The 24,874-nt window shown below is 44.1% G+C and overlaps 1 protein-coding gene across 2 annotated transcripts in view; it reads right to left on the bottom strand.

The window, feature by feature from the left end:
• LOC146830133 (embryonic protein UVS.2-like) overlaps nt 1-24,874 on the bottom strand; it is an 81,508-nt gene that overhangs the window by 16,654 nt on the left and 39,980 nt on the right. For both annotated transcript variants that reach the window (XM_085604015.1, XM_085604017.1), the window contains 4 exons: nt 23,335-23,462; nt 10,342-10,457; nt 8,655-8,880; nt 7,724-7,842 (listed from right to left, as the gene is read on the bottom strand). In XM_085604015.1, coding sequence (XP_085460141.1) covers nt 7,724-7,842; nt 8,655-8,880; nt 10,342-10,457; nt 23,335-23,462 — 589 coding nt within the window. The remainder of the gene's footprint in view (nt 1-7,723; nt 7,843-8,654; nt 8,881-10,341; nt 10,458-23,334; nt 23,463-24,874) is intronic.

The following is a 24,874-nucleotide window of genomic DNA, read 5'->3' as shown; positions in this document are numbered from 1 at the left end:
ACTCATTCCCATCCGTGTATGTGGTTAACGCTGCATACTCTTTACTGTTTACATTTTGTTATCTTTCCCTCGAAACACCTAATATTGCGGCCGCTTTGATGTTCTCCGTGAGCTTCTCCGTGAGCCAATGCTTGTTAATGTTAGCATGTGAGAAAGTATTAGCTGTCATTGCCTGACTGGTGGGGCAGTCATTTATTTTGCTTAAGCGCGGCTTGGCATTAAGTATTTTGAAGACTACTGACTTTGAGGCATTACTTGGCGTATCAAAATACTGATGATGCATAGGCATATCTCTCTTTTTGAGACACGCAGTCTCATTTATTTTTGTGCAGGCTGACAGTGGAGAATATGTGATGTGTGGGCTTGTTTTTGCACAGCGCTTGTTCTGCCTGCCGTGTAGGCTTGTTTTACTCATGATAGGACAAAACCCAAGTCACTCGTGGTCCATTGATCGTAATGCTCTGGGTAATAATTCAGTCGGCAAGCGAACAGAATGAGTCACGTGATGAGGATGGAAGGCCATGACCGTTGAACTTCAGTAGAAATTGTGGCGATAGAAGACAACTGGCTTTCTTGCATAAGGTGTTGCAGACGGCCATCTTTGAGACTAAATACTCCCTTAACATCTATAATGATGCATATACGGCCCGCTCAATACAACGAAATGCCTACCTCCGTTTTAGGTTAGATTTGTGAGCATGTGGGGGGGGGGACAGCATAATATTAAATACGCGATTATAATAATGTAAAAAACAAGTTTGATGTGTATACAATTGTATATCTAAATGACTTGAACATTTTATTTTAGGTGCTACTCTCTTTATGATGGAAACTTATCCATACCCTGGAATAAACAGGGCGCGACAACCACATTAGGGACAGGCTTGTTAACCTGCCCTGTGTATTAAGCCTATAAAAGTCCCCTGGACCGTGCAGTCAAACAATTCCCCTGCTTGCTAAATACAAATAAATGCACCTTCCCAAGAGCTTCTGTGAACCTTGTTGATTTAGTCTCTCTTTTATGTCTACTGTAAGACAGTTATCCGAATATGGCAGCGCAGGAGCTGGCTTCACAGGAAGTGTTCTAGTTTCCTGCTTTAAGGGGCGGTCTGATCTGTTGTTAGCTTGTCTGCTTTAGCGCCAAATTTAAAGATCGCCATCTTGCCAGACCTGCGTTCTGTTTATTGATTGTGGTATGGGATATTTGAAAGAGTTTTCTTTTGAGTTTACAGTCCGGATGGCGCCCGTAACTAAAGGTAGGCACCGGAGAGGTGCTCATGGTGTCATGAACATGTCGGAGTTTGTATGTAAACGCAGTCTAGTGAAGAACTATGATCTGTTACGATATGTGTTCAGAGTTGAAAACACTAGAGGTGCTGTCACTCATGTCTTCTGTCAGTTGCGTGTGTAGTTTTCATAAAGGTGAGTATTCTACAGTCGGTGAGAAAATGTTAAAGTGACATCGGATTGGGATTTAAGTAACTGGGCCCTGGACTTCTGTTTACATGAGACCTTCCGTGTCCAAACAATTTACAATCCCTTGAGGTATTGAGACGGAGACTTGCAAACTGAGGCTCACAGCCGAAGAGTCAGTCTTGAACCAGGATCTGACTGGTACATGGTATTCCCTTTGCATGGCACCCCCTTCCCCCCCAACCCACTGTCCAAAGTTGCCAAGTTTTCAGTCTATGTGTGACATTTGCATGTTTTCATTGTGCTCGTGTGTGATATTTCATTGCCTTATATCATGTGTCATTTTCTAATGGAGAGTAAAGCGGTTATGTCAGTGTAGAGAGAGACGTCATACAGCAATGGTGTAAAGATAGTCTTGGAACAATTGCAAAGCTATTTAAGTGCTTATTCAGTAACACAAATTACTTTCCTTTATGGACCTGCACGCCCTGAAACACTAGTGGTGTTATTTTAAATAATATAGATGTATTTTATTGGTGGCACTCCAGTTTGTTTGAAATGTGTTATTTTGAAAACCTACTTCCGTTCTATTCAGTGATGGAAAAATGATCATTCTCAGTATTCCTCTGGACATGAAATGCAGCTCTGCCAACTTAATATAAAAAAATCTCTGTGGGGGGTGTGTTCTTGGAGGGGGAAGGGGCTCATGCTAAGTATTGCCTGAGAGGCACTTATGCACACATCAAGCCTCTCCCCCCCCCCTTTCCTCACCTAAAAGAAAGTTTTTTTTAAATATTCTTGATAAACCCTTCGATGTTCAGGGGTGTTTTGACACTGCTTAATGGGTATATCAGCTGCTTACAGTCTCCAAAGACAACCGGCAAACATACTCAGTGCTGGGATTTCCAGGTGACCACCCTTGCCGCTGTGTGACATCGGTCCTTCCCCAGGTGATTGTGAAGCGAGCAGACCTGGAAAACTTTTAAGCAAACAACACTGCTTTGAAAGGAAAGGTAACCTAAACAAATTCTGTGTTGCAAGGATCAGTTTCTGTTTGTTTTTTCTCTGTGGCATCCTGATACCTTGAGCAGCTATGGTAGTGCGGCAAAAGTGGGGGCACTTACAGCTGGGGCATGGTCCCTTTCTGGCCCCCCTCCAAAGGCGCCACTACTTAATGGGTTTGGCTATTTAGTGATGCAAATGATACATCATTCAAATGATATAGGAGACCTGTCTTACCGAGTTATAAAGAACAAGCATTTGCAAAGCAATAGGTCTCGCCTTTGATTAAGTTAAATCCTTTTGCTTTGCTAATGGTATTGTATTCTAGCTTTGCATTATTTAGTGTATATGTGTGATATGTTGTAGTTGTAGTAATAATTGTTTTGTTAGCTGTGCAGTAGTTTAAAGCATAGCACTAGTAGGAAAAGAGCAGTGTTTCAGATTTGGGAAGGTGAATGAATAGAAGAATAGTATGTGTGTTCATTTCGTATAGTGAGGATTACAATAGCATGAGGCAGACGAAAGTGGCGAGGGGAGAGCAAATACATGCACATATCACAAACATACACTAAATAATGCAAAGCTAAAATACAATACCATTAGCAAAGTAAATGGCTTTAACTTAAACAAAGGCAAGACCTATTGCATTTTCAATGCTTGTTAGTATTTGTTTGGCATTTCACAGCCCAGTTTAATCAACCAGTGGATACACATGATTATTTAAGGTTATAATGAGTTATTGACATTAAAACACATTCACAAAGTGGGATATGCTTCTCATCACAGAATGTCCCAAATACCATAAAATGTGGAAGCCCAAGCCATTGTCGCCGAACCATGGAGTCTGTCATCAGCACTTCTCCCTTTTTCCACAACAACAGTTCCAACAAGAATGGCAAAATATCCTAGTTTGCAAATGTTTTCTATATCATTATGGCTCTGCCATATTTGCCTCATAATGCAAGATCTGCTGCATGATCTGACCGTTTAAGCTAATAAATTGTTTATAGCTCAAACGTATCAAAAGTTAATAAAAAATGTGTTGTTTTGCTGCGGAGTGCATGGCTTATTGCAAAGGTTGACTGATCACCTTTCTCACTGTTGCATTTGTATTTTACACTGGTACTAATAAGGCAAAATCTTTCCAGAGACTGTTAGCATGTGTACACATGATAAAATATCAGAAAATATACTGCATTACTCTGCAGCCTTTTTTTATGCATAATTTAGTCAACACTGCTGCATAATTTTGTCCTCCTTTGCTTGCTGCATAATTAATTCCAGTGGCCCCACAGCAAGCAGTACATGTTAAAAGGGCTTGTGAATGAAGCAGACAGACTGTGAAGTTTGCGAACTTAATTTGGTGTGCGTGCAAATTCTGCATTGCCAATCCCTGGTGAGTTGCAGCTACTACCTCTGAAACAAGGCCAATGGAGGTACCTATGGGTGAGGCAGACTGGCCTCAAGGGCAGGTCCGGCCTTAGCACTGGTGGTGCCCTGTGCATTAATGTTTGTTATTACCCCCCCAATGACCACATCTGCCATGGATTCCCTCACTACCACCCTTTAACAGTGCCCCTCAAGTCTCCATAACCACACTCTCTCGAGACAATCAATATGTGTGTAAATCACTGTATAGAAAATGTTACATAAGACTAAGGACTACAAGGTGTAGGAGTCACATGACAACCATACTAGTAGGCCATATAGGTTAATAGTGATTGGTCTGGAGAAACACAAACTCCGAATTTAAAACGTAATACCGTGGTTGGAGGTTCTCTTTAATAATCAGAATTGATTTCTGTCCAAAAGAACACTTTTTGCAACATTAGGATAACTGTGGGAAAAAACACAATGCTCTAATTTATATCTTGCAGTTTGTATGTAGCTCTTAGATGACAGTTAATAGCACACTGTTCTATGTTAGGATTTTCACTTATAAACTGAAAGCAACAAAAGGATTTCTCTGACAAAAGCAGTAGCCACTGACCTATTTACATTATGTGCACTTTGTGAGTTGCTTGGTACATGTTCTTTGCAGCAGGCACATTAACCCTCTGTGCTACCTATCCATGAGTCAAAACTTCCACTAGACAAAACTCCGATCTCTCTCTAGGAAGAACATTAAACACCAGAGTCATCGTGACATTTTTATTGTTGCCGAAAATATCTGGAGGCCAGGAAGGAGGCAGCAAGCAATTTTAAAACCTTAATATACTTGCATACATAATACCTCCACCCAAAGTCAGCGCCCGGTCACACTGCCCTAGAGCTGGCCCTTCTCAAGGGTCCTGTGACCTCAGTGACAGAGTAACTGTTGTTCTTGGCTGTGCTGCTTCATAGGCCTGCCCGCAAGACTGGAGGTGAACTTCAGTATGGATTGTGGTGGACAAACCTTGAAGGTTAACCCAGACTTGCCAGCGCTAGGGTCCACCTGCTGGTGCTAAGACACCAGCGCTTCTAAGGTCTTGCGAAGCCTTCTAAGGTCTAGCATGGGATTGTGCTCTCTCAGGAGAGTTGTCTGGTGGACTGGTTATTAAGGCTGAACCTGGTTCCCCAGTTTCAAATTCAGCAGCTCTGGCCATAGTGCCACATCCTCTCCCCCACTGAACACCATACTGCCCCACTGAGAAAAACTCACACTGCCTTCAACTACAACCCAATTGCTGCCGGCTATAAACACCTGGATGCGGTGCAATTTAAATGACGCAATAGACAAGAGCAATATGCGGCCTACAAAGAAAAAGTAACAACATCCTGGAAAAAGCAAACACTCATAGGGAATGCAAAATTTAGCAAACCATGTGAAATGTAAGCAGGAACAACATGGTTACCTTAACGCTTTTACACTCACTATTCAGAAATCAGTGAGCGTTTTTGCCTGAAAAGTTAAGGACATGACTACAGGGCCTTGAATGGACCCATTTCAATGTCCATTGCTGATATCCTTACAAAATGTTAGCAGTATGGTAATAAGACCACATCCCTGGACGCAGAGCCGCAGTACACATAGTGTTTTTCAATCCACACTTTGCAGTACCTCCAGGATTGGTGCACTAGTTGCAAGCCCAGGGAAAACAAAGACAAGAAAACAAAAATAGCGCTTCACTGGCAAACTCTGTAAAAGTGGCGCTAATGTGTTTGGGTGTGAATAAAATCAATCTGGCCAGTTTGCTACCACTCTGTCTTACTTTATTTAGTTATTTTTCATATTTTTAACCTTTTATTCCAGATGCTGCACTTTGGAATTAAAATACGACATTTCCAGCAAAAATGATTTTCATTCTTGGATCCATTTCACAGGGGAGCAAATAAAAGAAAGGAGAGGAAAGAGAGTGAGAACCCCATCTGAAGTCACAGTTTTCAGTAAGAGAAGAACTGCTAGACAGAAAGAGAGGGAAGAATGAAAGAGTTGGGGGGGGGGGTAGCTGAAGCGGCATAGCAGAAGTGGACACTGTATTTTTCCTCTCTGAGCAAGAAGGAAAAGACAGAGTCCTGCTACTTCTCTGCCGCCCGTTCTCAAACGTCAGGAAACGCCGAGCTTTATTTAAAGCCGATGGTGATTTCTTGCGTCCTGGGACGCATTTTCAAAATAAAAAAGTAGGGGAACGGAATCCTTGGAATTGAAGAAGTAGGGGCACGCTGTGCCCTTCCGATCCCGCCCACTTCGACCACTGCTTTTAGGTGACATGTCTAAATCTATCTGCCCGGACCAGCATGCCCTCTCGGCTGCCCAGCGATGCGGCCGGTGTGCCATCGCATCCCAAGCACTCCTGGCGGTTGGCCTAGACGGCCTGTCTCGGCTCTCGCTGTGTGCAGGGCCCGTTCACTTGCGTCATACGGCTCAGGCAAGCGCTGCGAGGCAAGTGTTTACACAAGTGGAGCACGGCCCTTTTCCTTGACAACTCTTCTCGCGGCGGGGTGCGGGGTGGACACAGTAGGACAGTCAGTATCCTAGGTTGCGACAATGGGCTCACATATGATGAGACACCCAAAACTGGGGCCAGTGGGCCCCTAACTTCCCCGGGCCCTTCACACTCCTGGGCTCCCGGTGCCACTGCACCAGCCGCACCACTGACTGCCAAGCCCCTCAGTGTATGTACATTTTGTGGAAGCAACACTTGAGTGCAACCCTGCTATCGTTTTAGTGTTAGGAACCACGAAGAGACAACTTCCTGGATATCTCATACCCACAGCAGCATAAAGAAAAGAAAATATAGAAACGCATTAAAACACATTTAGGAAGTGTCGTGAACAGTTTTTCCCAGCGCGGACACGTGCTACGAGGAATGCAAGTCTTCATCTGTGGATGCGCGCTACATACAGCTCACTTTAACTAGCTCCTACGCTGCTCCAGCATTGCAGGAGCAGAGAGGCTGGGCTTGAGAGCACGTGCACCAGCAGACACAGTACGTTCACTTCTAGACTGTAAAAAACAAGCATTGATCTCTTCGTTTTATGGGGCCATGTGTTTCTAACTAGAAACACATGGCCCCATAAAGATAAGAAAGTGCTTTGCGACAGCAGCAAAGCAGGCAAGCCAGTCTGGGTGGGCCGGCACAAAAAGCGAAAGTGAGGCAACCCACACACCTAATTTCCAATGGTAGGCCACCGTTTAACATAAACGGTGACACCAGCCAATGGAAATTAGGGGCGGGGCTTCAAGCCCTTTTCTCAAACTCCTCATTTACAATAAATCTCGCCGAGCGAGCTCTGCATGTGCACAGCAACGCTAGGTGAGACCTAAACATTTGAGGTTAATTTTCATTTTTTTATCTTACCAATGGGCAATAACCAAACAACACCTTTTTATCTAGTTTTCATAATCTTGTTTTTGGGGTTTTCCAAAGACAGTGCTTCCGCTTTACTTGTATGTTTTTTCATCCACCCTTTACCTATGCTCCGCATAGCTGCAGCATTTTCAAGTCTACTTTTCAGGTGCATGTTTTCTTTACGTTTGTCCATTTACCTAGTCTCCCCACTTTATAATAATACTTGTAACAGCACAATATATTGCTTTTTGTACAAAAACAAGTGATAACCCTTTATCAGACTTTCTGTAACTTATATTTTACAGCTACTCAGCAAACTAAAGCTCACAACAAAAAAAAGATTATTATTAATCACATAGGCGAAACCTAATACATTTACTAATGCTTGTTTAAACATGGCTCTGATGCTCTGTTCTAGAAAGTCATGATGTCGTACCGCCCTCTCTGGCCACACATTCTAGAAGGTTCTACATGATTCCAGGCTTGTGTTCTTTTTTCTCAGTACTAGAATGACATTGGGTAGCTCCGGTACTTACCTTGTTTCCAGCTGGAGCCATGATGTAGTAGCCGCAGTCCATGTTGGAACTGTAAGCGTTGGGGAAGTTGGGGGATGAGACGGTGCCATCAGAGCTGGTGAATATGCCGCCACATTTCACTGTCAAACAGAAGAAAGAATCTTCTTAGTACTCTGCGTACTGGTGACAAGTGTACAAAGTCCACATGCACAAAACACAGAACAGCATCTCAGCTTCAGCCCTTCAACAACTGTGTGCCAAACCAGAGCCAGGAGTAGGGGTCTGCCTGATGCCCCCTGCAGGCTGTTTGTGCCTCAACTCACATGTCCCCAAAAATAGTGGCACCTGGCAAGAAACTGGAGACATGGCATGGGGTGCCAGTCATAAAGTGCAAATTTACTGTCAGGGTGGTAAATAATAGAGCTCATTTCAAGGGACAGGTTCTGCCAATAGAAGACCTCCACTTTCAGAGATGCTTGCCAGTACTCTCCCACGTCACTTATCATATGTGTTCCCATATATTTTGTGCACAGTGTGATCTTTGCCAACACTGCTCATCGGTGGCCAAGATTCCACAGACAGAGAAATCAGAAACAAAATACTGCTGAACCATGTGTACCATCCCCAGCTTCTTTTCCTAGACTCAACAGGATTTTGTCAGTGTACTGGGCCCATGACATCTTGTATTCCATGGTGAGACCTCTCCCGACTCTGAGAAACAAGCACTTCCTGCAGTGGGCCTTATGCCAACACTCACAGATATCCTGGGAGTACAGCTCACGGGTCCCAACAAGAGGTCTTTGCGTCCTCCCTTCCCCACTGCTGTAGAAGGCCTTAGCTTTCTTCCTCCCCTGTCTGTGAGTGGGCTGGCTCAAGAACTGCACCATTGATGTAGGATGCCTATGCTACCTCCCTTCCCTGTCTGAGAGTGGCCTGACACCAAGGACCATACCATTGCTGTAGGAGGCCTTGAACCCACTGGCGGTGATGGAGTCGTCCGTCACAAACTCCAGCAGCATCGTATTTCCAGAAGAGATGAATGGCTGGAGCTGTCCGGTCCCACACGCTTTGCTGAGTAAGACTGGGGCTGCCTTACTGTTGCCATCGTAAATTGTGAGGTAGTCGGAGGCGCAGTTTGAGGATGATTGGAGATCAAAGGCATCAAACTGCAGAAGAATCTAAAAAGAAAGAGCAGTAAATTAGACATATGATCTCCAGGGTGTCTATAACTTTCTATCCATTGTTTGTTTAAAAAGGACTGAATTTTCAGTATTTTAAAGTTATCCGCAGACTACACTCAGTCGGTGATTTTGCATTGACTCTCAGACTATACCTGCATCACTTTACCTCAACTCTTTAACTCAATGACTTGTTCTGTTTCCAGCCTCCTTCGCCACCATCCCTAAACTTCATTTGTGTGTTCAAAGAGACATGGCACCCTTATGTTGTCCCTGCACCTCCTGTCGTCTCTCATGGTGCCTCTACTTGGAGCCAAACATGTTCTGAAGCTCGGGTGCCTCTTGTGAAAAAGTTACACACGGGGTTCTTGTTGCCTGTGCTAAGCTAGGACTGTCAGTCAAGTTAAAGGAGCAACGAGAGAGCTAAGCTGGTGTAAGCTTCAAGGCACATGGCACAGATAGCTCCTCATTGGGCTCCTAAGGAAGGTCTTACACCTCCCTAGGGCACTGCCTCTGGATTACCAATAACCAGTGTCCTACCTTTGAATGTGAGTGATGCCCAACAGCAGACCATGGAATGAGAAGGCTGCAGCTCCTCAGATGAAATCTCACAAAGGATTTCCACACTGGGAACAGACACTCATGCATTGTGCAAGGGTTGAACGTTAGAATATCGACCAGAGAAATATCACACAAAAGCATTGTAGCCAGAATATCAACTAACGCAACATCCTGAGTGTGTATAGCTAAGTAAAGATGTACTACTCTCCGCATCACCTTTCCTTGAAGTCATACATCTACATATTCTCAAGATAAATGTGAATTAAGTATTGGAAGTCTATAGTTACGTATACATATATTGACTGTTGACCATATTTTGGTAACTGATACTTTGGCTAAGATTTATTTGTAACACTGTATTCAAAACTCATTATTCTTGTACCGTACATTCGGGGGCAACACCTATCGCTGTGCACCCCGGTACTCCGTCCAGCTACACTGTTCATTAATAGGTTAATCCTTGTGTGCCCATGTTCTTTGGAGAACTCCACTGGCATTCCCTCTCACCTTTGTTTATTACCTTCGCGTGGCATTTCTTTGAAGCCCACTGTGAACCTGAATAAAGTCTGCCTTATTTGCCCCTTGTAGACCCACTCTTTCAGCTTTATTCCCTCTACTCTGCGGGGGCAGCACTACTGTAGGTTTCAATAATACCTTACGATTGGTTCTTCTCCGAAGCTCTGCAGCTATGGTGCTGACGTCATTGGAGAGATCATTCCAAGGACAGATCCTTCGCCTCCTCGTGATGGGCCACTCTAACCAGAGTGACCTATCCCAGCAGCTCCCGCTGCCACCAATCAGGCAGCTCCTAACCCCGCGCGCTCCTCTAAGTCCCACCCCTCAGCAGCTCTGGAAGAGGAAAGCCCAACTAGCTCCCTCAGCTTCTCTGGGAAGGCTCACCTTATCGGAAGGCACTCGGATCAGGTAGACACAGTTGACGTTGTTTGGGTACGAGGAAGGGTTATTGGAAGACGTCAGGGTGCCGCTCGGGCCAGATAAAAGAGTGCTGCAAACGCCTGAAACCAAATATGAAAATAACAATTCTTTAAATATGACTGTCTTGAAGCTGCACAATGACCCCGACAGGTAGAGATTCCTCCCCCAACGGCTCCTACTCAGAGTTTCTCAGTTAGGTTCACTAGTATTGATCTCTGTGGCTGGTGCAGGTCTTAGCAATGATATGGAAGCACAATCTAGAACATAAGTAGGTACCAAAAACTACACTGGGAACACTGAACTTCAACACAAACTGCCCTGGTGCAGGTAAAATGGCAGTAAAGGTAGGATAGATTTCTTTGGAGACATCGATAAAAATGAAACGCGGCAAAAGCAATACATTTTGGACCAAGAACAGAATCTTTCTGTCACTCCTCTTTCCCTTTACTGGTCTGCAGTGACTTGTGTGTTCAGGTCATAGAAACATACATGGTCTATAGCAGGGGTCACCAACCTTTTCTGTAGCGAGAGCTACTTCTGCTCAAGGAAAGTCTTCCTGAGCTACTAGCAAATTTTATACCTGTAAAACAGTGACTACACTATGACCACCCAAAGCAAGATTTTCAGCAGTTACCACCCAAGTATAACAAGTGCGGTTACCAGCAGAAATGCTGGGAAAACGTATTTCAATATTAAATGCCTCCCCTTGACTTATGAAGTAACATTCAAATCTTGACATGCCCAGTGGCACAAAGGACATAACCACAGCAGTACGTCTCCCCAGCTCAGCTTGAATTATCATTCACCAGTTTCTGAAAATGCACATTTTTCTATCTAATACTACTTTCCACTGTGGGCAAACAACCTCAATTTTCCAGAAGAAATCCCATTTTCGAAAACTAAAACTGCCTTTAAAATATCAGTTGTCAGTTTTTGAGAAATGCACAGTCTCAAAACATCAGCTTGTCATTATCATCATGTAGTCCCATGTACAAATGCCTCCTATGGACAGACTACTTTGAATTCCAAGGTATTACAGTCATTTGCCATGGATGCTCACCATTGGTATAGGAAACAATGGTCCTAGACTTCTTTAAAGCTACAATTCAGTTATGAAAAACATTCATTAGTCAAAGGGCATCCGGTACATATAGAATTAGCATTGTATCATTAATGTACCACCATTTTCTTTACAATGCAAACAAGTATATCCTCAAAAGACACAAAGGCACAAAATATTGCTCCAATAGTGACTGTTTATTATTTATTTACTTTTATAACAGATCATCATATGCAATGCTCCAAATAGAGAAAGAGGCCTGTCCCTTATGGATTTAGAAATATTCATTTAATGATTTTCTGATGACACACAGAGAACATTCATCTGTGAAAAGGCAAGGCTGGGATGATATCCGGTACAGGCCTAATTTATATCCTCTGCAGGCAGGTCTTCCTCAGGACTGGGGGAGGGGAGGAAACCTAGGGTGAGGTACAGTCAGGATACAGCCCCTGAGGAAGACCCGCCTGCAGGGGATATAAATTACCCTCATTGTACCACGGTCGAAACGTCGACACTCTTCCCAGTGGGCCTGTACCTGATATCATCCCAGCCATCCTTTTCACAGATGAATATTCTCTGTGCATGATCAGAAAATCATGAAATGAATATTTGTAAATCCATAAGGGACAAGCCTATCTGTAAAACTGGTGCCACTATGAACCACGACCAGTTTTACTAAGGATACCAGAATGTGTAATTGATAGGTTATTGAATTTGCCTTTTGGATTCCCCTCCTTTATATCTGTTCTACCTCACGAGGGCACTATGATCTGATCATTTAGATCCCCGTGAAGCCCGTTTTAGGATCCCACTGAGATTAGTGCCCTTACCTTTTCTCATAGAGGAACTACTCTAGTCAGGTCCATGGACAATTGTGGGTTATCCCATTTTATCATAATGGATGCTCACCATAGCACCATGGATGCCTGGATTATGCCAGTAATGCCCCCCATTATACTAGGGCCACAGTTGTGCCAAGGCTGGAAACCAGAAGGATCAGGGATAAGACCACATATGAGTCATGACCATTAATATGCCAGGAATAGGTACATATTGGCCAGTCATAGTCATGCTTAGAGTAATCTATGATGGCTGCCAGCATACCACAACTAGACTAAAAATACTAAAATAGTCAATGATGACCATTATTATGCCACTGGCACTATTATGCCAGGAATGGACACAATTATGCCAAATATAACACTCTTATGATGGGGCTGCTAGCATATATATTTGGCGGTTCTTGGCACCAGGCATAGATCAGGAAGCAATAGTGTTTATTATGGGCACACACATAAATGTTGATGAATCTCTTAATTTTCTCTTGTCTGGATCATACCGTGTTTTCCTCAGGTCTTGAGCTGATCATGCATCTAACTGACACATTTTCACTCTGACTCCTGCATTCCCGCACTTTGGTGGGTCAGCACTGATTACAGCTCAGGCTACAGCTGCCATACTTTTTTGATGGTGCACTGTTCACACATATGTTATGACTGATAAAGGAGGGACTACAACATGGTCAATCTCCTTGTGGCTTAATTATATTGAGATTGGATACAGACTGTCATGTAGCAGGTCCTATAAGCCGGCACAGTGTGTGTTTGAGTGTTAGTATGAGTTACTGTGATAAGCTTGGCTGGCTGTCACTCTTAGCGTCTTGAGATGATCAGTGCTGCCTTCTTTAATAGGCACCTACTCTCTGAAATTGATACTGGCTTTGACTTCACCTCAGAGAGCTACTTTGAAGGTACTGGTGAGCTACAAGTAGCTCCCGAGCTACTCATATAGCTATAAGGCCATTAAACTCCCAATGTGAAGGAGACATGGAATCCAACGGCGGGGACATTTTCAAACCTAGGAACCCAAAGGTAAAGCTCCATAAAGGGAACAAACAGGGGCATAGTAGGACTCTAACATTAAAACCATCTGAAACTCCAATATAAGAGGAACATGAGTCCATAAAGTGGTAGATTGTGCTTGAAACTCATCAGGTAATGAATACTGGGACCCAGTCACAGGATAAACGATGGAATCCTACCAAGAATGGGATCCCACCATCGGATTAATGTGATGATCGCATGAGAGAGTGGATACTAGGGGGGACATGTAGAATGAAATGTTGGAGCACAGAACAGCGCAGAATTTGGCATCGCCTCACTTCGACATTTCCAGAACGCAGGATTGCGCTGAATTGACAACAACACGGGCACCCCTGTGTTTCCCTACCGGTGGCACTAAAATTAGCTACTAAGCCCCAACGCTGGCACCCTTTCATCATAGTGCGAGGGTGCCTGCATTGCAGGTAATGATTGTTTATGTGCAGGAAGGTGTCATTTCCTGCACATGAACAATCCATAATGGTGATTTGTTACTGTGACGCGCTACTCATTCTCTTCCAAACGCCGTGAGGGGAACAGCAGACACTCACCTTTTGCCTGCCACTCTGCTACACTTCACTGCCTCACTGCCTGCGACGAGGTCACCGCCGTGAGGGGAACGGCTTCGTGACCGGACTATCTTTCCCAGGGGGCAGTGCGCGGAGTTCGCACCGGGCGCCATCGGAGGGCGACAGAGGCCCATAAAAGCTACAAGCGCCTCCCGCAGCGCGAGACGCGCTACTCATTCTCTTCCAAACACCGTGAGGGGAACGGCAGACACTCACCTTTTGCCTGCCACTCTGCTACACTTCACTGCCTCACTGCCTGCGACGAGGTCACCGCCGTGAGGGGAACGGCTTCGTGACCGGACTATCTTTCCCAGGGGGCAGTGCGTGGAGTTTGCACCGGGCGCCATCGGAGGGCGACAGAGGCCCATAAAAGCTTTGAGCGCCTCCCGCAGCGCGGGACGCGCTACTCATTCTCTTCCAAACGCCGTGAGGGGAACGGCTTCGTGACCGGACTATATTTCCCAGGGGGCAGTGCGCGGAGTTCGCACCGGGCGCCATCGGAGGGCGACAGAGGCCCATAAAAACTTTGAGCGCCTCCCGCAGCGTGGGACGCGCTACTCATTCTCTTCCAAACGCCGTGAGGGGAACGGCAGACACTCACCATTTGCCTGCCACTCAGCTACGCTTCACTGCCTCACTGCCTGCGACGAGGTCACCGCCGTGAGTGGAACGGCTTCGTGACCGGACTATCTTTCCTAGGGGGCAGTGTGCAGAGTTCGCACCGGGCGCCATCGGAGGGCGACAGAGGCCCATAAAAGCTACGAGCTCCTCCCGCAGAGCGGGACGCGTGCGGGCCAAGGGCGGGCCCGTCCGTGCCCGTCAGGGTCCAAAAGGGGCCGGGCTGGGCCTGCTCTCTAACCCGCTCAGTACGAGTGATAAAGTGGACGATGTGGTAATTGGACAATGGATTAGGACCCTCACTCGCAGAAGTAAGCCTGTTGAAATCGTGTGTTTCACTTTTTATATCTGTACTGCTGCTCTGCCATCGTTAAACTTTTAAGTATGCCAAAAAGGAAGATGAAGCATACAGTAACTACTGCAAATGACGAGGCCAAGATAGTGGGCCAAACTTCTTTATTGTCTTACCTTACAGGGGCCATGGGGGCTATTGAGGACCAGATTAGTACAGTGGAGGAAACATTATCTAAGGGAATGAGGGGTGTAGTAAGGGAGGAGGGAGGTACCAACCCTGACACCCCCTAGTACAATGTGAAAATGACTTTGTCCTGGGCCATCAAAACGTCCCCATACAGAATATCTCAACTCAGAGTGACCTGAGTGAGCCGGCAGAGGTCATTCAACCACCTCTGAAACGTTGCAAAAATCCTGGTAGCCCAGAGACCACAATCACACAAAAACTAAAAGGGCAAGGTGCAGGGAGGTGTAAAAAGACCTCACAAGGCAAGAAAAGGGCACCTCAGATTAAAGCACCATCTCAAACACCACTCATTGGTAATAACAGGCTCAAGGAATCCTACCACGCACGCTCAGCTAACGAGCCAATTTTTGGCACTAGAAAAAATAGAAAAAAGCATAGACGAATTGCATAAGTACATAGAGAACGCACTGGGGAAATTAACCGAGAGAGTGGCAAACCTGGAGGGGATTTTAATGGGCAAGTACCCTATCAATATCCAGGGGAAATTAATAGATACCCAGGAAAATATTACCCCAACTGGGCTGTCAAGTACGACTAACATGGTCAACCCTAATATAGTGCCTAGGGGTAGTATTCCTGGTTCCCTCACTTCTGGAAACCATGTCGACACGGGTGCCCAAAATGCATCCTCTGAATTAATTAACTCGAAGGGAGAGGAGAAAAGATATAAAAACAGACTAGGGGACAACGACAGGGTTCCGATGCCACCCCAGGAATCTCAAGCACATAATCGCCTCGAATTGCCACCCGAAGCCACACCGTATGTGGTAATTCTGGCCAACGTTCCAGTATTAAGGTCATTGGAACCAGAAACTTGGCTAGAACTCCGCAATAAATCCCTCCATTGGCTAGGAAGGCATACTGGCCTTACGGATGTGCTATTCAAGCATTTTAAAATGGTAAGACGGGTTGCGAGGGTGGGCAAAGAAAGAAAAGAGCTACAGGGTGATTGTGTTGTCTTGACGTTTAGTGACCCGAGACTAGTGTACGCAATATTAAATAGGCTAGAAAACGTCTTCTCCACTAATAGTGCAATCAAGGCGTACCCTCTGGGAGCCTTTTACCCACCATTCCCAGGCCAACATAGCTTAACTGGAAAATACTCAGATATGGGCATCGATACTAGAAGACGCAAAGGGGACCCCTACAAGGGACACCTGGGAGGTGCGGGTATCACACTCTATAATCGTTTCGAACCTCTAACAGAAATGGAAGAACTAGATTGACCCCTTGTTATGCCAGAGAGGGAAGAGATTCAAGGGAAAATGGCCATGACTGTGAAAAGGGGGAGGCGTGCATCTAACAAGGGATCTAAAACTAATTGTATGAATATAGTGGACCATTCTCCGAATAAAAATATAACTAATGTGGAGGACAGAGGCATAGCTCCTGCAAAAAGCCTAAGCATAAATGGCCAAATCGACCTCACTATTTCATCTACCCAAAGGATAACGGGAAGAGAAGTGTGTAGCCAGAAACCTGGAAAAAGTTGCAAAATACTAACCTGGAATATCGCTGGCCTAGCATCTAAAGTGAAAGATCCCCAGTGGCTAACCTATATTAATGATTATGCCATTGTCTCCCTACAGGAAACATGGGTGATAGAGGAGATGCATATTATTGGTTATCAAACTCTTAATATACCAGCGTGCACTAGCAATCAAGGGCGCAACAAAGGAGGATTACGTACTTATGTATCCAACTCGGTCGGCGCCTCCCATATGAAAGTTAGAGAAGCTAGCGTGTATTTTCAGATCTTGTCGTTGAAGTTATGTGGGCAAAGGGACGTAGTTTTAATAAATTTATATAATAATATTCCTAAAGTGCAACAGATGAATGTCCTATCGAACCTAGCTACATCCCTAAAAAACCTTGAAGAAAATTTGAAGGGAGACATGTACACCATTTGGCTGGGTGATTTTAATTGATCGTTGTGCCAGTTTAGTGAACAGGGTATTTGTGGGCTGGGTAATGATAACAAAGATACACCCTCACACTTTTCTCATACTTCTTTGGGAGACCTGCTGAATGATATTGCTTTCCAATTTGATCTTGGATATGCGAACAAATTATGTTTGTCTCCTACCTCGTTTCAACCAACATACAATGGAAGGGGATGTAGTTAGATTATCGATTTTGAGATAATATCCAACAGGTACTCCCGTAATGCACTTTCCTGCAAGACTCTTGATCTCCTCATGAGTGACCATTATCCTATTTGCCTAGACCTTGCACTAAATGGGCATGTAAAAAAATTTGACAGGAACCCACAATATAATAGTGATATATATCTTTCCAGTACGAATGGATATACGCTAAACTGGACAAAATTGGATCCCAGGGCATTTCTGCAAGGCCTGATTAATAACAGCAGAGAGGACATAGCGACATGCCTGTCACAGGACAGGGAGGATAAAAATGCTTTCCTCAACATCTCAAATGAGGCCAGGAAGCTGCTAACAAGAAAAAAACGACATGGTCAGCAAACTCCCCAGGGCTGGTTTGACAAACAATGTACGAAGGCTCATACCCATTTAAGAAAGGCCTTACATAATACACCGAGGTGCAGGGATGAAATAAGGCAGGCAAGATCTTTATATCAGCTGGCGCGAAAAAAGCGTAGGGCAACATTAAAAAAGGAAGCATGGGCAGCTTTACATGAGGCCTGTACAAATAAAGATAATATTGGCTTCTGGAGAGCGGTTAATGCCCCTTTCTTTAATAACAGAGAGACAGACATTATAGACATGGCCATCAGTGGTGATATGTGGGTAGATTTCTTCTCAGGACTTTATAGGGATGAGCTCTTGGCTGATAACTTGATAGATACAGCCCCACCAAGAGTGGATGAAAATACTGATCGTTGGCCATTCCCTTTAAAGATCAATATTACTCTTGAGGAAGTTATTAAGGCTATAACTGATAGCGCTTCGAGGAAAGCACCAGGACCGTATGGCATCCCGGTGGATGCCTACAAATCTAATATACGTTTGTGGGCTCCACTTTTAACAAATGTATTAATTAGCTGTACCCGCCATGCGCTAATCCCCACGTGGGCAGATGCCATTGTGATACCCATATTTAAGAAACGGAACAGAAATGAGCCGAAGTGCTACCGCCCGATATCCCTAGTGGATGCCTTTATGAAGATAGCAGGCAGGGTCATTTTAAATAAGTTGGAGACTTGGGTCCAAGAGACAGGTGTCAATATGGTTTTCGACCAGGTCTAGGGACCATTGAACAGGGACTTAATTTGTCCCTGATAATTGATAAATATATCAAAGCGAAGAAGGGTAAACTTTTTCTCACTTTCGTGGACTTAAGTTCCGCATTTGACTGCGTTAAACATGCCATGCTGTGCGACACTCTCAAAGATCTAGAGATGGACACTTCCTTGCTGTCGTTCATAAAGGAACTATATAGGGGGGCAGGTGCAAGGGTGCGGTTTGGGAATCAGGGAGAATGCTCAACTAGGTTCCCCATAAAAGAGGGGTAAGACAGGGGTGCATTCTTGCCCCCCTACTCTTCTCCCTCTATATAAACAATCTGGGACAGCATTTGAGCAAATTCCAGCATGACCATCCAAATCAAGGGCACTCCCGTTCCCATCCTATTATACGCAGATGATGCGGTTATCACGTCGCGGACACAGCTGGGCTTGCAAAAATCGGCCTCAAATTTTGTAACTTACATGTCCAAGCGGGGTCTAAAAGTTAACATCACCAAGACATTTACCATGAGCTGTGGGATAAAATTGAGAAAGACATGCGATGTTTTCATCGATGGTAAAAAACTTTCAAGTACAGATACATTTTCATATCTAGGCCTAACTGTGGATAGGAGGGGCTCTGGGTAGCAGCCACGAACAACAGAAAGCGGGCTATGATGAGAGCTATAGGAGCTGTCAGTAATTTTGCAAAAAAACTAGGCGGGAGACCTGTCCCAGAGCTGCTGGTCATCTATAAATCTAAATGCATTTCAACAGGCACATATGGGGCAGGCATATGGGGCATTGAAAGTGTGGACCACATACAACGCTGTGAAAACTCTTTCCTGCGTTATCTACTGGCGGTCCCTACCTCGACAGCCACTTATTCTTGTCATAGGGAACTCGGTCTAGCATACATTTCCGACACTATAAAGATTACCCCTCTTCTTTTATGGCATAAGATATGGGTATCGGCTGAGACGGGCTTTAATAGGGATGTGATAATGGATTGCCTCAAGCTGAACGGGGTGGCAAAATTACCGTGGATTAGTTATATAAAGAACATGACACAGGCCATAGGCCACCCTGAATATTTTTATAATCCTAGTAGCTTGGAATCCGTGCCTAGGAAATCCCTCAAGACACACTGCCTGAAATATCTAGAGAACAAACGCTGGCTCTTGGAGAGAAAGAAGAAATCGGTTATGGCTAATCATTTGATGTGCACCCGTATAGGCCTACAACCTTACCTAATAGTGGTACAAAGCAGCTCCTCTCGCATGCTTCTGGCCCGTTTTCGCAGTGGGTCTTTTTTTAGGATGGTTACTTTTCCTGATATTAATGACTGGTCTAAACACCATCCTATATGCCCCTGTGACGACACTTCTACCTTGACTACAATGCATTGCACTTTATTTTGTAAATATTATGTTGTACCAAGGAATATATTTTTATTGCCCATACTTAGAAGTTGGAAGCTAAAACAATGCAGGATAGCCTTCCTAAGACTTCAGATGTTAGAAAATGATTTTATTATCGTGGCTATCTCCTCTTTTTTTTAAACTATTATAAGGTTTCGGAACACCATGTGAAAAAAAAAAAAACTGTGAATACCTGGTGTTCCTACAACCTTTTGTGTACATATATGGAATATATTATACATCCCTGTTTTTATATTAACTGTAGTCTCATCAGTGTGTTGAGCATATTTGAATTTGGAGAATTGTATTTGTGACTAATGTGTTTTTATACTGCGCTTTTATGATTTTATGATATAAAATCGAATAAAGCTATTTTGATTTGATGATGATTACTGTTATAGAAGTAGTAAATCGTCATTATTTAAGGATTGTTTATGAGCAGGAAGGTGTCATTTCCTGCACATGAACAATCCATAATGGTGATTTGTTACTGTTACAGAAGTAGTCAATCGTCATTATTTAAGGATTGTTTATGTGCAGGAAGGTGTCATTTCCTGCACATGAACAATCCATAATGGTGATTTGTTACTGTTACAGAAGTAGTAAATCGACATTGTTTAAGGATTGTTTATGTGCAGGAAGGTGTCCCTTTCTGCAGATAAATAATCATTAGTGGCATTTTGCTCTTTCTATGTGTACTGCAGAATGCAGCACATATAAAAAAGCGAAAACAAGGGGAAATAAAAGCATTTCTCCTTGTTCTTGCATGGCGTTAGTTTTGGCACGGCCTCTGATTTACACCTCCTTGTAAATCAGGAGCAGCATCAAAAGCAATGGGTGTTGTGGTGGAATCTCCACAGCAATACCCTTTGCCCGCCCCTTTCACACTACATGATGCATGTAAAGGGGGCTTATTTTCAAGGTGGCGTCAAGTTACAAAAAGTGGCTTAACAACGCTTTGTAAACATAGAGAAGGAATTATCACCACAAGAACTTCGCTAAGAGTGGCGATCTGGTGGCGCTATCCCCTTGTAAATATGCTGCTGGAACAATGCTGATTTTGTAACGAGGGCGTGAATGCTATGACTCAATCAGTAGATGAATGCTTGCTTCCTATAAAAGGTCAATGATGGTGTCTCATCGGTGGATGTAGCCAGGATGCGATGAGTATATAAATGCTAGGATTCTATTGTGTGTCAGTCAAACTAAGGCATACATAATGGGATCCTATTAGGAAGTATGTCTGCTATCTTCTCAGCAGATCAGAAAGGATCCTGTCAGTAGACCCAAAGCTGACATTGCAGCCAGACATAAATAGTGGAATCCTATTTACATATCAAGGCTGGCTCCAATTAGTAGCAATATCCAGGACCCCTAAGTCTATGCCATGAGATGAATGCTGGGATCTCATAAGGGAATAAATGTGGGAATACCATCGTGAACTGAATATTGACATCGCACCAAGGATACATTCTGGGATCTAGTCAGGAGATAAATGCTGAAATCTATTGAGGGGATACATGCTGGGATCCATTCAGGGGATACATGCTGGGATCCATTCAGGGGATAAATGCTGGAATCCAATCAGGGGTTAATGCTGGAATCCAATCAGGGGATAATGTTGGAATCCAATCAGGGGATAATGCTGGAATCCAATCAGGGGATAATGCTGGAATACAATCAGGGGATAAATGCCAGATTATAATAAGGGGATAAATGCTGGAATCTAATTAAGGGATAAATGCTGGAATGTAATAAGGGGATTAATGCTAGAATCCAGTTATGGGATAAATATTTGAATGTAATCAGGGGATAATTCCTCGTATCGAATGAGGGGACACATGCTGGGATCCATTCAGGGTATAAATGTGGGAATCCAGTCAGGGGATAAATGCTGGGATCCAGTTATGGGATAAATGTTGGAATCAAATAACAGAATAAATGATAGTATCGATGAGGGGACACATGCTGGGATCCATTCAGGGAATACATGCATGAACTCACTGAGGCAATGCAATTTGAGATTCCAGTGGGCAATAATTCCAGACCAATAAATTATAAATGTTGGGATCCTCTTAGGTGACAAACACTGGGATCCTATCGGGAGATACATGTTGGCATTAAGTCTTATTATGAATGCTGTGGTCCACTTTGGAAAAAATGCTGGAAACCCACTGGGAACAAGTGCCGAGATCCTATCAGAGGATAAATGCTGAGATCTCATAAGGAGATAAATGCTGAAATTTCATCGTAACAGCAGGAAGAACAAAGTGAGACTATCGGTAGCAGGCTTTAGTTCTCAGCAGGGCAATAAGACCTAAGATCTAGATGCCTGCCATAGCTGATGATAGTGAAACCTCTTGACCTTGGCTGATATTGTTAGATCTATTTGCTTGGCCAGTGGTGAACGATGGCTACTGTGTCGGATACAGCTCTAGAATGGTTCTGATGATTTTCTAAGACGACAGACACAAAGGGTCAAACTAGAGTTCTTCAAGTCCTCAGAGGGGACGGTTGAATGTTGAGTACCCCAGGGTTCACCCTTTCCTCCTCTCTCTCTTATTTTTCAAGGTACTATTTTCTATTCTTTAGGGCCAGAGACCTGAATAATGCTTATTTGCTGATGACATTCAGATCAGATGCCCGTGCTGGACCTGTAGGTCATGGGGATGAATAAAAGTGGGCTTGAGTTAAATGGAGAAAATCTGAGATGCTGTGCATAGCCTCAAGTCACATACTTCTGAATAACCTTGCTTAGCCCCCGGAGTTATTTGAGACCCCATCCACCTTGACTAAGAAAGCTAAAAAGCTGAGGGTCATCTGGTATGCCTAGTTGAACTTTGAGGCTCACATCAGCTCTGTAGTGCGTTTAAATGTATTCAGCATAAAACAACTGAAACAGACATTGCCCTACATCCAAAACAAATATCACAAACTCCTATCTGGTTCACTGACTGATTCAAACCCAGATTATGCCAATTCCTTTCTGAGTTGGCTTCCAAAAATAAAACTGCTAAGATGCAACATGTACAAGACGTGGTGCCATGATTTGTTTTAAAACTATGGCAATATCGTCACAAATCAGCAGGCTGGACTTCAGTGGTCTCTATCCAAGAGCCCTATCCAAAGGTCATGATCTTCAACAAAGCATTTGTTGTTCTCAAGTGCATCAAGGCAACAGCATCAGCCTGTTTGTGAGAGAAAATCATCAGACATGTCCCTCCTGTAACCAGGGTCCTGTGGCTTATCTCTTCTCAGTGATGGAAGAACTAACATTTAGGGAAAGGAAAACTGCAGATTCTCGCTCATCGGCCCAAAGATTTTGAATGTACTGCCTGCACCTGGATATTAAGAATAGAAATACTCTGCTTACATTTAGGAAAGCCTTACAACATTCCACTTGTGTTCTCTTTTTGCAGCACTAACATGTATATGGCATTTTATACTAGTTAGTTAGGGACACTGGCACCTAAACACAATAATTAAGTTCATAAGGTGCACTCTACAAATAAACTAGAAAAATACAATTGTCCCATGATGGAGGCTATTGGTGGAAGTTGAGCTGGAATCATTACAAAAGATAATATTACTGCCTACGATGAAAAGATACTGTGACTGCTATGACATTTCAGTATCTATCTGCAGGCATACACTCCTTACCACACTGGTACAGGGTGTTGATTTTGGAAACATCCAAGTTGCTAAGCCCATTTCTCTGTCCGATGGGTGTGTTAGGATTTGGCTTGGGGACGATGGTCGGCTGTCCAGATGTGGTAGTGAAAGAGTACCTGGGGAAAGAAAGACCTCACAGGTAAAGCCCACCGTGTACGCACCATTATAATTCATTATTCACCCCAAGAAACCTACAGCAAGTCCAGGTGAGTCCACTGCGGGAACAGGTGAGGGTCAAATATTTGGTGTTGGCTTAAAACGATGAATATCTAAACTCAATCTCAATGTTTTTCTAGAACTAGCCTCCAGCAGATCCTGCCCAGCTCAGTCTAAAATTTCTCAGTTCTCCTTTTCATGAGCCTCAAATCCATGTAGGCAACACACACTCACCTTACTGCCCTCACTCACACTCAGCATCTCAGATCCTAAAAAGCACTGATTTGAAAAATGTCTCTAGGCTATCCTCATGACATTTCCTCTTGTGACAGAGGCTGGCTTTAGTACTGAGGTACCATCCTCATGCGATTCATCAACAGTGGATCTTTCACTCTAAATCGAGTTGTTCACCAGTTCAGAAAACGTTCACCTGCCCATCCTCCCATGTGGACATTCGACTCTATGGGAACAAGTTCACTGACAAAGTAATGACACAACTTCACTTTCTTACCCTCATCATCTACGGCAGTTCCACACTGTGACGCCCTTATTCACCAACCCAGCCATCATTCTGTACCCTGCTTCACATACAGAGCATCGATCCTAACCAATGATGTTCACCGACACTGCCAAAATTCCGTAACCCGCTTCACCTACATAGCATTGATCCTAACCAATCATGTTCACCAACCCAGCCATCATTCTGTCCCCCGCTTCACATACAGAGCGTTAATCCTAACCAATGCCGCTCACCAACACAGCCATCACTCCGTACCCCGCTTCACCTACAGAGCGTCAATCCTAACCAATCATGTTCACCAACACAGCCATCATTCTGTACCCCCTTCACATACAGAGCGTTAATCCTATCCAATGCTGTTCACCAACACAGCCATGATGGTACTACTCTTCCTCATCCATGGACATCCAACTCTGTGGGAACATGTTCACTAAAACAGCCATGACTCAACTTCACTTTCTTACCTTCATCATCTATAGCATTTCCACACTGTGGTGCCCACTAAACACCAGCCCAGCCATCATTCCCTACCACGCTTCACATACAGAGCATCGATCCTAACCAATCATGTCCACTGACACAGCCATGACTCAACTTCACTTTCTTACCTTCATCTTCTACGGCAGTTCCACACTGTGGTGCCCATGTACATCAACCCAGCCATCATTCCGTACCCCGCTTCACATACAGAGCATCGATCCTAACCAATGATGTTCACCGACACAGCCATCATCCTGTACCCAGCTTGACATATAGAGCGTCCATCTTAACCAATCATGTTCACCAACACAGCCATCATTCTGTACCCTGCTTCATATACAGAGCATTGATCCTAACCAATCATGATCACCA

The sequence above is a fragment of the Triturus cristatus genome, chromosome 5_1 (genome assembly GCF_964204655.1).
Source record: "Triturus cristatus chromosome 5_1, aTriCri1.1, whole genome shotgun sequence".
Classification (NCBI taxonomy): domain Eukaryota; kingdom Metazoa; phylum Chordata; class Amphibia; order Caudata; family Salamandridae; genus Triturus; species Triturus cristatus.
This window is presented reverse-complemented; position numbering and strand designations above follow the sequence as displayed.